At 35.3% G+C, this 14030-nt stretch overlaps 1 protein-coding gene across 2 annotated transcripts in view; it reads right to left on the reverse strand.

The window, feature by feature from the left end:
• The window catches only part of ADAM10 (ADAM metallopeptidase domain 10), a 136968-nt gene that overhangs the window by 49789 nt on the left and 73149 nt on the right, over window positions 1-14030 (reverse strand). For both annotated transcript variants that reach the window (XM_049613711.1, XM_049613712.1), the window contains exon 5: window positions 7289-7389. In XM_049613711.1, the coding sequence (XP_049469668.1) occupies window positions 7289-7389 (101 nt within the window). The remainder of the gene's footprint in view (window positions 1-7288; window positions 7390-14030) is intronic.

A 14030-nucleotide genomic window follows, 5' to 3' on the forward strand; every position in this document is an offset into this window, starting at 1 on the left:
AGTGAAACTATATCTGGGCTTGAACATTCCTTAACAGAAAATTATTAAGTATCAATCTAATCTCATGGTATACACACCTACTATTCTATTTTTGCTTGTTTTTCTTATTTTGTATGTGTAAAGGAATTTGCGTATTAAGTTGGCTGTTGAATTTATTGGCTCAATGTACTGAAAACTTAAACTACTAATGTGTACGGTAATATCCCCTCTTTCATTCCTGACACTATTAATTTGTGTTTTCTCTTTATTTCTTGATCAGACTAGCTAAAAGTTTATCAATTATATTAACCTTTTCTATTGATTTTTCTCGTTTTTATATCATTGATATATCTCTTACCTATTGTTTTATTCTTCATACTTTGAGTTCAATTTGTACTTCCTAATCTAGCTTTTTTTTTTTTTTAAGAGAGAGTGTGCAAGTGGGGGAGAGGGGCCAAGGGAGGGAAAGAGTGAAAGCGGGGGGGGGGGGGGGGGGGGAAGAGGGGGGGGGGGAGGGGGGGGGAGGGAGGGGGAGAGAGGGAAAGAATATGAATCTTAAACAGGCTCCATGCTCAGAAGCCCAACAAGAGGCTCGATCCCATGACCATGAGATCATGCATGACTTGAGCCAAATCAAGAGTCGGACACTCAACCAACTAAGCCACCCAAGCTACCCCTCTTCTCTAGCTTTTTAAGGTGGATGCTTGTATGAGTGATTTCTAGATCTTTCTTCTTTTCCAATATGATCATTTAAAACTTTACATTCTTTGTTGTTAGCAGATGTTTAATGTGCATTCTTTACTTCTTTGTATAGACCTAAATTTCCATCTGGTACCTTTTTCTACCCAAAGAACATCCTTTAACATTTCTTGCATTTAAATTTTCTTTCAGTGGTTATACAACTTAAGCTGAATCTAACAAATTTTATTGTCTTGTATTTTTGTTATCATTCACTTCAAAATGTTTTCCAATTGCATTATTTTCCAATTGTCTTATTTACATATGACTTAATTTCTAAAAATTTTAGGATTTTCCAAATTTTTTATTACTGATTTCTAATTTAATTTCCTTGAGACTTAAGAACTTATTCTATGTAACTTCAATCCTTCTAAAGTTATTGGGACTTATTTTGCAGCCTGGCATATGTTAGCAAATGTTCATGTACACTTGTAAAGAGTATGTATCTGCTACTGTTGAGTGGAAAGTTCTTTAAGTGTCAATTAGGTTGGGTTGGTTCAGAGTGGTGTTCAAGTGCCCTATATCCTAAATGATTTTCTGTCTACTTGCTCTATCAACTTATCAGTCAACTTACTTGTTTACTCAGAAATGAGTGTACCTCTGACTATACTTTGTAGATTTTTCCATTTTTCCTTTCAGTTTTGTCAGTTTTTCCTTAATATATTTCATAGCTCTATTAATAACTGCACTATTAACTAACTTTTAGGGATTATTTCTCTTGAAGTAAAATGTCCCCCCCCCTTGTCTACAGTAATATTCTGTAAACTAATATACATTCTTTGATATTAATATGGTTACTCTAACATTCTTATGATGAGTGCTTGTGTGATACATGTTTTGTTATCCTTTTACACTGTGTCTTTTACATTAAAAAAAAATTTTTTAACATATATTCATCTTTGAGAGACAGAGGCAGAGTGCGAGCAGGAGAGGGATAGACAGAGAGGGAAACACAGAACACAAAGCAGGCTCCAGGCTCTGAGCTGTCAGCACAGACCCCAATGTGGGGCTTGAACCCACAAACCGTGAGATCATGACCTGAGCTGAAGTTAGACACTTAACTGACCGAGCCACCAGGCACACCTCTGTGTCTTTACATTTAAACTGCATTTCTTTTAGACAGATTTGGTCTTACTTCTTTAATCACTCTTACATTCAGCTTTTTAAATCAATATGTGTAGTCCATTGACATTTAATGTAATCATTAATATGGTTAGATTTAAAATTACCATCTTGGTATTTATTTTCTATTTGTCCCATATGTTCTTTGTTCTTTTTTTTTTTTCCTACCTTCTTTTGGATTAACTGAATATTTTAAATTACAGTTAACCCCTGAACAACCCAGGGATTAGGGATGCTGACCACTCACACAGTTGAAAATCCACATATAACTTTTGACTCCCCCCAAACTTAAATACCATAGCCTGTTGTTGACTGGAAGCCTTACCGATTACTAGTAAGTTAAAATGTATTTTGCGTATTATATGTATTATGCACTATATTCTTATAATAAAGCTAAATAAAATCAGAAGAAAGAGAAAATACATTTACAATGCTGTAGTTTATGTACTGTACAGTATTTACAGGAAAAAAATCCACATATAAGTGGACTTGTACAGTTCAAACCCATGTTGTTCAAGGGTTAACTGTACATATGATTTCCTTTATTGCCCTGTTAAATGTATCTCCACTATTTTTTTCAGTGCTAATTCCAGGACAGGGGACATTTCTGCAAACATCTTCCTCAAAGGACTGATAGTAAATACTTAAGACTTTTGGGCCACATTGTCTCTGTTACAACTACCCAACTCTATCAGTATAGTGCAAAGGCAGCCACAAACATGCATCTATGAATGACTGTGGTTGCGTTCCAGAACTTTACTTACAAAGCAGGCAGCTGGCCCAAGGGCTGTAGTTTGCTGAGTTTGCTGAGTCTACCTGACAAAATTATGCTGCTTCCTGTATAGTGTTAAGAAGATTACAACAATATACTTCCACTCTTCCCCTTCTTATCCTTTGTGCTATTATCATAAATTTTGATTCTTCGTATATTATAAACTCATTTTACATTGTTACTATTTTAAATAATCATCTTCTTAAAGAAAGTACTTAAATGATAAAAATGTCCTTTATATTTTACCTATGTATTTACTATTTTAGGCTCTTCACCTCTTTGTATAAATCTGCATTTCCATCTGGTATTCTTTTTCTACCTGAAAAACATCCCTTGACATTTGTTGCAATGTAAATCTCCTAGAAGCAAATTCTCTCAGCTTTTGCCTAAAAAAGATCTTTAGGGGCACCTGAGTGGCTCAGTCGGTTAAGCATCTGAGTTTGGTTCAGGTCATGATCTCACGGTCCATGGGTTTGAGCCCCATGTTGAGCTCTGTGCTGAGAGCTCAGAACCTGGAGCCTACTTTGGATTCTGTGTCTCCCTCTCTCTCTGCCTCTCCCCACCTCATGCTCTGTCTCTGTCTCTCAAAAATAATAAACATTAAAATAAATTTTAAGATATTTAATTCACACTCATTTTTAAATATTATTCTCAGAGAATAAAGGATCTTAGTTGGAAAGGTTTCTTTCAACATTTTAAAGATGTCATTCCATATATGTCTTCAGTTTGCAATGTGTGATAAGCAGTCAGCAGTTTTTCTTACAATATTTGCTTCCCTGTATGTAAACGTATATTCTTTTCTATGGCTTTTTATTTTTAAGGACTTTATTTTTAAGTAATCTCTACATTCAACGTGGGGCTCAAGCTCACAATCCCAAGATTCAATGCTCCACCAATGGAGCTAGCCAAGTGCCCCTCTATGGCTGCTTTTCTGATGTTCTCATTTCCAGTAATTTGGTTTTTTAATATGTCCTGGTATGCTTTTATGTTTATCCTGCTCAAGTTTCACTGAGCTTCTTAGGTTATGGGTTAAAATTTTTCTTCATATCTTAAAATTCTGGAAACATTACTCTTTCAAATATTTTTTCTACTTTCCTTCCTCCTTGGAATCCAATTGTTTTCTTTATTTTCGTTCTTTCCGGTTAGATTTGGGTTGTTTCTATTCTTCTACTGTCCCTTATTCAAGTTTACTCATGTTATCTTCTGCAATAACTAATTTGCTCTTAAGTCTCTCCATTAAATTCTCCAATTCAGAAAATGTACTTTTCATAGTTTGTAAGTTACATCTGGGTCTTTATTATAATTTCTATTCTCTCCTGTTTGTTTTCATGTTTTTCTGTAACTCTTTGAACATATTAATGATAGTTGTTTTAAAGTCCTTGTGTACTAATGCCTATAATTTTTGGTTCTGTTTCTGATCACATTTTTATCTTTTTATCATCCAGTAATGTTTTTTGAATGTTAGACATTCAAATGTAACATTACTAGATATGTACATTGCTGAGTATCTGCATTCTGTGTCTTCCTTTAATAAATATTATTGAGTTTTATTTTGACAGGGAGCTAATTTACTTGAAATCACTTTGATCTTTCTCAAGCTTCATTTTTCAGCTTTATAAAGGAAGGCTTGGAGTAGTCTTTACTCTAGGGTAAGGTCAACCTACTCCTAGCATGTCGGGATCTCGACCAAGTGTAATTCCTTACAGTTGTTCAATTTAGTTTCTCCAGTAGTTTGTCTTTGTCTAGTAGTTGTCTAATAGAATCTCACCCTATGCATCCAACAGATGAGTATTCAGCTAAAACTCAAGGCAACCTCTGTCCAGATATCTGGAGCTTTTTCTCAGTGTAATCCTCTCCTCTCAGGTACTCTGCCCTAAGTCCAGATACCTCATCCTCCCTAAACTTTGACTTGTCTCTTCAACTCAGCAAGACTGCTATGTACTTCTTACTCTTCTTGAGATCCCCTTCCTCTGTGCCATACCTAAAATTTTGCCACCAGCCAAAAAAAAAAAACAAACAAACAAACAAAAAACAAACAAAAAAAAACCCATCAGGGAAATCACAGAGAGATTTAGAGAGACAATTCTTTCATATATTCTGCAAGTAGTCTAGTTGGAAATCAGTTACTCCATCACAGCTGGAAGTTAAAATCTCTATTTACTTTTTCCACTAAGAGTTTCAAAGTTTTCATTTAGACATTTAGTACTTTAATATATCTGGAGTTTTATACATGATGTGAGATGGAGACCTGACTTCATTTTTTTTCAAATGTACATTTTTTTCTGGCTCCAATTATTCAATGGTCTCTACTTTTCCACATTGATTTGAGATTCCACCTCTACTACTTAACAACAAAGTTTCACACGTGTATGGGTCTCTTCCTCAGTATTCAATTTTATTCCTCTGGTCAATTTGTTCATCCTATGCTAATATCACACTCTCAAGTATTATAATCAGTCATAAAATCTTCCAGAGTAAATCCCTCTTTACAGTTTACAATCTTTAGGTGGTCCCTACTTCTTCTTAGCCTTTACTTTTCTGTATAACATTCTCAACCCATCGTGTGGTGTGAATAACCCTGTTGTAATTTATATTGGAATTGCAGTGAACCTACAAATCAATATGAGGAAAATTGGTATTTTTATAATATGAGGTATTATTTTCCACAAATATGGTATATCTCTCCTTTTATTTAAAATCAATCTTCTTTAACATTTCTTCCAAAGTTCTACAATTTTCCTTATTTAACCCTTATAATCCTTTGTTACACTGCTTCTTTCAATACATGGTATTCTTGATACTATTATTAATGGTGTCCTCTCTTTCATTACATTTCTGGTAGTCTACTGCTGATATAAAGAAATGCAACCTACTTTCATATATGAATATTGTATCGAGCCACTGCTAAACTCTTATATTTAGCAATCTGTAGTCTTGTCCTCTCTATTCATATCACCAATACCTTAGTACAGGCCACTATTGTCAACTGAAACAACTTCTAATTAGTCTCCTAGTCTCTAGGTTTGCACTCCACCCTGGAGTTAAAAATTCTTTTTTTTTTTTTTTAACTTATTTATTTTAAGTAATGTCTATATCCAACAAGGGGCTCAAACTCAAGACCCTGAGATCAAGAGTCACATGCTCTTTCACTGTCTTCTGAGTCAGCTGGGCGCCCCTGGAGTTAAAAATTTTTACTGGTCTTGTTATCTCTCCTTTGTATACACTACTCCTCCTGTCTTCCTATCTCTTTGCAGCCAACCTAACTTCTCCTTATTCTTTTAGTTTCTGATTGCTGTCCTCAAATACTTCCTAGACTAAATTAACTATTCCTTTTATGCTTAATCCTCCATCTCTTATCACTCTCAATTGTTTCTGTCTCCAATTAAACTACAGTTGATCCCTGAACAAACCCTTCAGAGGTCTGAACTGTGTGAGTCCATTTATATGTGGATTTTTTTTCCACACATAAACTACAGTACTGTCAATGTATTTTCTCTTCCTTCTAATTTTCTTAATAACATTTTTTAATCTAGCTTACTTTACTGTAATAATACACTATATGATCATATAACATACAAAATCCATTAATCAACTATTTGTGTTATCAGTAAGGTATCCAGTCAATAGTAGGCTATTAGTTTTGGGGGAGTCAAAAGTTACACGTGGATTTTCAACTGCATGAGGGTCGGCACCCCTAACTACCATGTTGTTCAAGGGTCAAGTTGTATTAACTTTTTGAGAACAAGCTTGTATCTTCATTTCCACATACTCCCAGAACCTACCAGTCTTTAACATGTTAGAAGATTGATACATAACTGTTCAACAAGTGCAAAAATAAAATCTCACTTGTATTTGAAAGATCCCCTGAAATAGAATTGTTTGTCCCACTCTGCAGATCAAGAAATGCACAAATCTGCATTTGTGACTCAAGAAACTCAAGCAACATTACTCTATCTTACTACTTATAGGATGACAAAATACATAATAAATGTTTACCATAAATATAATTTTTTCATTTAAATTTGTGTTTTGAATAACTATTTTTAAGAAGGTCAAAAAAAGAGTTAAAAAAAAAAAAACACGGGGCGCCTGGGTGGCGCAGTCGGTTGAGCGTCCGACTTCAGCCAGGTCACGATCTCGCGGTCCGTGAGTTCGAGCCCCGCGTCAGGCTCTGGGCTGATGGCTCAGAGCCTGGAGCCTGTTTCCGATTCTGTGTCTCCCTCTCTCTCTGCCCCTCCCCCGTTCATGCTCTGTCTCTCTCTGTCCCAAAAATAAATTAAAAAAAAAAAACAAAAAACACACAATAGTCACTGGGGCGCCTGGGTGGCTCAGTCAGTTAAGCGACCAGCTCAGGTCATGATCTTAAGATTTGTGGGTTCAAGCCCCGCGTCAAGTTCTGTACTGACAGCTCAGAGCCTGGAGCCTGCTTTGAATTCTGTGTCTCCCTCTCTCTCTGCCTCTCCCCAACTCTGTCTCTCTCTTTCAAAAATAAATAAACATTAAAAGAATTTTAAAGAAGTTTTAACTTATAATCATCATCATCATCATCCTCATCATCATCTCTCCACAGAGGCATAAATCTTTCAGAAATTCCAGAACATATGTTTTTTTAATGCAGGAACACATGCCAAAGACCATTTCCATTTCTTAAATGCAAGCTAGTATTAAAATCCTTACCTGTGTTACTTCCTCTACACCAGTCATCTGGTACTTCCTCATCCTTTCAAATACTGAATGATCTGCACAGCCCCCCTGTGGACCATATTTATGGGGATAGTCTACAACACAAAGAAGCAGTGTCATTACTATCACATGCTTGATATTACTAATTACCTGATAAATGAAAAACAATGTCACAATTCATGAAAGCCACCAATACTTGTTGAGCATTCTCATTTTAAAACCTGGCAGGTTTGTAAGTTTTCCCTTAATAAAATATCACTGGTCTCTAGATTTTTGTCATATAGATGATTTGTGAATTCTAAAAAGAACAATAATATTCCTTATTCTAGGTTTAATTTTCCCAACCTTTCCTGCTTCAGATATATAAAGTATGTTAATACTGAAATTTACTTCATTTTGTAATTTATAACATTCCCTCCACATTAAATTTCATATGCTGCACATGTACACCTCAAGCTGAACTACAGTTAGACTAATATAATATTCTACTGGCTTGAATTCCTTCAATGAATACCAACTGGACTCAAGGAAAAGTGATTTAGGAACATGCTCCATGGCATAGTAAAAGGAGACTGAGTTTAAATTTCTTCCATGTGTAATTCAAGTGAATGCTATTAGCCAGGAACAATTTTATCATCATTTGTTTTCCCTTTATAATTAAGCAGTGATTATTTTTAGTCTTTTAAAAGTTTATTCCATTCTGTCAAATTTCATGTACTTCTCCCTTATTAGGGTTCTCCATATTCATGAACATATTTCATAATGTAATCAAGTTACCATAATTAAGAGAACTGTCAAAATAAAAATACCAAGACATGGGTGAGAGGGGAAGCACTGAAAAGTCCTTAAGTAGTTTAAGACATAATACACAGAACTATAATTAGAAATACTGCAGGCAGTTTCTTAAGAAAATCTAGAACCTTGGGGCTCCTGGGTGGCTCAGTTGGTTAAGCCTATGACTCTTGGTTTTGGCTCAGGTCATGACCTCACAGTTTGTGAGATGGAGCCCTGCGACAGGCTCTGCACTGACAGCGTGGAGCCTGCCTGGGATTCTCTCTCTCCCTCTCTACACGGCCCCTTCCCTCCTCACGTTCGTTCTCTCAAAATAAATAAACTTTTTAAAAAAGAAAAAAAAAAATCTAGAACCTATAGTGGATACTAGTGGCCTATTTCTTTGGAAATAGTAATAATTTTATTTCAAATTTATTTAAATTCTAGTTAACATATAGTGTAATACTGGTTTCAGGAGCAGAATTAAGCAATTCACCACTTACATATAACACCCAGTGCTCATCATAATACAATACAAATTTATTTATTTATTTATTCATAATTTTTTTTTTGACATTTATTCATTTCTGAAAGAGAGACAGAACATGAGTGGGGGAGAGGCAGAGACAGAGGAAGACACAGAATCCAAAGCAGGCTCTAGGCTCCGAGCTATCAGCACAGAGCCCGACGCGGGGCTCGAACTCACCAACTGTGAGATCATGACCTGAGCCAAAGTCGGACGCTCAACCGAGCCACCCAGGTACCCCAATACAATACAAATTTAAACTGGCAGTTAAGAAGTAGTGGTATGGACAACCTACATTTACTGATATTAATAACTCTGACTTAAACTTTAAATTAGTTTTTTATTAGAGGTCAAGACTGCAAAAGCTGTAAAATTCTGATCAATAAATGTGAGATGATAGACTTAAAAAGGTACCACTTTATAACCTCACATGTATAAAGTGACTTAGGTAAGGATCATCGATGGATACTAAAACCACTAGGTGAAAGATATGAGGTAACAGGATATTCATGGTCACTGAAAGTATCACCCCATAAATTACTTACTTACTAATTATAAAGGAAAAAGATAACTTCACACTAAAGATGTGGTAATGATTACTTCATTTACCAGGTAATGAAGCGAAGCACTACCAGTAGTAGAGAGATATGTGCCTCTTGACGCAATGCAATAAGGAATGCCCAGCTATCCCTCTACAGTATTCTTGACAAAATATGCTCATTGAACCTAATCATGAATAAACAATCAAACACACACCAAAATGCAGAATATCCTAAGTCACGGACCTAGACATGTGAAAATCAGCAATGTCACTTAAAGGGGGGAAAAAAAACAGAAAAAGTTGAGAACTAAGGGTGGGGAGCCTGGCAATAGAGACACTAAAAAAGACATAATAAACAAATGTCAAAAAGGTATTTTTAGTACAACTGAAAAAATGTGATTCTTTTTACCAAATTAATACCAATTTAAATTAATACCAAAAAAATATGGTATTACTGAATTAATGTTAAAATTTTTAGGGGTGAAACACTACTAGCTATTTAGGAAAATGTACATATGCTTAGGGATATGCGTTTTAGGGGATGAATTTACATTTGAAATTTTCAAAATAAAATTAGGACTAAAGGACTGCAATATTTTTGGAACAAACTTAAATGATTTCAAAGTGGAAAACATACAACTGAAGTGCTAAATGAGAAAAAAATTAATACATTTATTATTTTACCATTTCAAAGTTTGGCTGTGGGAAAATACAATATCATCCAACATGTATCTAATAAGAATCTACCACAAAGGCTGAAAAGTTTTTCAATATGAATATGCCCAGAGTTTTAATTCTCACCTTTTAGAATATTTGGGGTTATTATCACAATACCATCTTCTGATACTATAATTTTAACCTGAAAATATCCCAATAAGCCTTGCCCAGATTCTTAATGGAATCTAACTTGCCTGAACCACCACGTGAAGAAGTTCCTCCATACCAAAAACACTCATTTTAATAAATAAGGAAAAATTATACAGGCATACTCATAGACAAGTGTATACACATACTTAAGCACCTTTTGCAGTTAACAGAATTTAGATCCCTTGAAATTTTGCTCCTTACTTTAATTTTTATTAAAAAGCCAGGTTCAGAGTTTGATATTATTTATAAATCCATAATTTTGTACTATTTTATTTTACTCCCATGCTAGGACAGTCCAGTCTCTAGTAACTAAGAATGTGGACTGATTCTTTGGCTTAGTTTTCCCTGAACTCCTGGCTAAGGAAATGGTTTATTTAAGATAACAATGTGTATAAGGAGGAACCCCTCTGCTGATGACTGTGGCAGCAACTAGGCAGATAAGTAAAAACTGTACTCAGAATTACTGATACACAAAATATTTTGCCATATAAAATGGATGAAACTATACATTTTCAAAAGTTTAGTTTCTGTTCCAATGTGATAAGCAACTAAATTTATGATTCAATTAGTACATTATGTTTTTATTTTTCCATTAATGGGTCAGTGTGTGGTGCCCTAATTTAGATTTGTTTATTAAGTCAGTATTTAAGTTAATAAGAATCTATTTCACCACTTACTTAGGCTAATTAAAATCAATGAAATAAATATATATTTACCATCTGATGAAATTCTTATAGTTGAATTAAACATCTCCCAAAACATACACAAAAAAGAGCTATTTTGACCTCTGAAACTAATACAACTGTGCATGTTAACTGTATTTTCTTTAAAATTAAAAACTTAAAAAAAAGAACTACTTTAAACTATAGTTCTATCATATTTCTTAAAACCATCTTAAGAAGTGCCAAATCCAAACTATCTCTCACACAGACATGAGCACAGACACATGAGCATGGAACACTGATGACCCCAATCCCAAATAAAAAACTATTTAACTTAGCCTTTCAAAAAACAAACCCTGTGATTAAATCATTACAGTCAATTTTCAAGTGAACTTTCCCTAAATGTCCTTGGTCTCCCCATCCCGCATGCCACGCAACTACTAGAAGGAAAGGAAAGGAAAAGAAAGGGAAAGGGAAATGGAAAGGGAAAGGGTAAAGGAAATGAAAAAGGAAAAAGTAAAAGAAAAGAAAAGGAAAGAAATAAGAAAGGGAAAAAGATGGGAGGGGAGGAGAAGGGACAGGAGGAGAGGACAGGAGGCAAGGGAAGGAAAGGGGAGGAGAGGGAAGAAAGAAAATGAAGGGAAAGGAAAGAAAGAGGAAAGGGAAAAATGAAAGAAAGAAAATGGGGGCAGAGGGACTAATGTGTTTACTAAAATATATAAACTTCCCAAAAACCCTTCGTATCAGTATGTCACTTAACCAATAAAAAAGTTTTTAACTATTCAAAATTTTTACTTGAAAAACAATTTTTTCTGGCATCTGGTTGAGCGTACTTCAGCTCAGGTTATGACCTCAGGTTCTAGGATTCAAGCCCCACATTGGTTTCATTGCTGTTAGCACAGAGCCTGCTTCAGATCCTCTGTCTCCCCACCTCTGCCCCTCCCCAGCTCAAGCTCTTTCTCTCAGAAAATAAATAAACATTAAAAAAAATAATAAACAATTTTACTCTTGGCTTAGTTTGGCAGCCATTGACCAACAGGTCCTCATTATCCTGTGTTCAAAGGCAGACTGAATTCTCCACCTCCGTTCCAAGTTAGGTAGGACATATAACCAAGTTCAAGTTGAAGGAATGTGAGCAGTAGGGAAGTGCACTAGCCAGGATCCTCCATGCTCTTTTCACCTGAATGTCTCCTGGGAGATAACCTGGGAACAGCATGAAATAAAGTACCCCAGATTCTTGGGGCGCCTGGGTGGCTCAGTGGGTTAAGCATCCAACTTCCGCTCAGGTCACGGTTTGTGAGTTCGAGCCCTGCATCTGGGTGACAGCTCAGAGCCTGGAGTCTGCTTCGGATTCTGTGTCTCCCTTTCTCTCTGCCTCCTTCCCTTCTCATTTACCCTCTCTTCTCTCTCTCAAAAATAAACATTTTTTTTTTAAAAAGTATCCCAGATTCCTGAATTACTTATTGAAGAAAAGCTGCCTAATAAGGAATACTCACATTACATTGTCACTGTTTAATGAATTTTTAGTGCATTTTGTCACTGAATATGGGAGCTATTTGGTACTGCAGTTAGCAATGCCTTAATACATGGTGAAAACGTTTGTCAAGGAAAACAGAACAATTCATTTATACCTGCTTTCCAATGGCATTTAGCAATTTTTTCCAATCACCGACAGTACCAAAATAATCTTAGACTAGGATATCAGAAATTCTTTAGCAGTGTTAGTATTTATTGTCATTTTCTGAATGTTTTCATTTATAACTACTTTTCACTTATCTCCAGTCAGAACTCTTGCCAAAAAATCATCATATAGTTAAGTTGAAGACTGATACAGTACAGTAATAATTCTATCTTTTAACTAAAGATAAATCTCATAAACCCTATACTACCCAGATAAAATATTTTACATGCTTAGGGAAATGTACTATTATCACTGTTCAAAGAATTTTTCAAAATTTACTCAATGCAAGATTTTCAGTTTTAGAAAGCAAAAGAGCTGTGAAGCTTGTTAGCAATGTGGTTATAAGTCCACCACATAATACATATGTCAAAATAACATTTTTGTTATATATAATTTATATATATTATATATAATTTAGTTCAACTAAAATACTTCAAGATATAAATCATTTGATTAGCTTGATACTATTCACACTTGAGAAATAACAAAAATAATCTGATCATGATAGGAATTGGGATTTACCTCCATTCAAAACACACTAACAAATATATTTTTAATCTGTTTCTACACAGGCAAAAAAGAGCTACTACAAAGTATTTCTGGAAAAGAGAATTTAAACTTCCAAACATTTGAACCAGTAAATGTGCATGGCATTTAATGTATTATCTTACTGAATTCAGATACAAAACAAAAATGTCCCTGTTTTAAAGTGTAACATCATTTTCTTTAATACAATAAGGGAAGCCAAAGAAGAATATACACGTCTGATTTATATAAACCCAGCAGTCCCTATTATATAGTAACCCAATAAAATATAAATACTTTCCAGATATTAATAATACTAGACACATTGACACTCTTGTCATCAATACATTGCCAGTGATGCTCGGCATTTGAGCATTAAGATTAAGGTAAACAAGGGTGCCTGGGTGGTTCAGTTGATTAAGCGTCCAAGTTCAGCTCAGGTCATGATCTCACGGTTTGTGAGTTCAAGCCCTGTGTAGGGCTCTGTGCTGACAGTTCAGAGCCTGGAGCCTGCTTCGGATTCCGTGTCTCCCTCTCTCTCTGCCCCTGCCCGGCTCACACTCCATCTCTCTCTCTCAAAAATAAATAAGCATTAAAAAAAATTTTTTTTAAAGGTTAAGGTAAGCAAACAAGTACTGCCTAACAGGGGTATCTCATCTATTTGATAAAATACATAAAGCTAATATATTTACAGACATAAATAAACATACATAGGTGTACACACACATACATATTTGTGACACTATACATGTAGCTGATGTTAGGGTAGATTTCTTTCTACCATTCCTCCACAGTCAGAAGTCAAACACATATTGGGGCGCCTGGGTGACTCAGTCAGTTAAATGTCCAACTTCAGCTCACATCATGATCTCGTGGTTCTTGAGTTCAAGCCCCGTATCAGGCTCTGTGCTGACAGCTCAGAGCCTGGAGCCTGCTTTGGATCCTGTGTCTCCCCTCTCTCTGCCCCTCCCCTACTCACACTCTGTCTCTCTCTCAAAAATAAAATAAATATTAAAAAAATATATATTTTAAAGAAGTCAAACAAATACTAGTATAATAGCACACCATCTATAGGCTAACATCAGCAGCAGTTGAAAGGAAGCCAGTAGAAACTTAAGAACACAACCATCACCTAGCAGGCCATTATTCCCCAGGGTGAAAGG

This window comes from Panthera uncia (genome assembly GCF_023721935.1).
Source record: "Panthera uncia isolate 11264 chromosome B3 unlocalized genomic scaffold, Puncia_PCG_1.0 HiC_scaffold_1, whole genome shotgun sequence".
In the NCBI taxonomy this organism is placed as follows: Eukaryota; Metazoa; Chordata; class Mammalia; order Carnivora; family Felidae; genus Panthera; species Panthera uncia.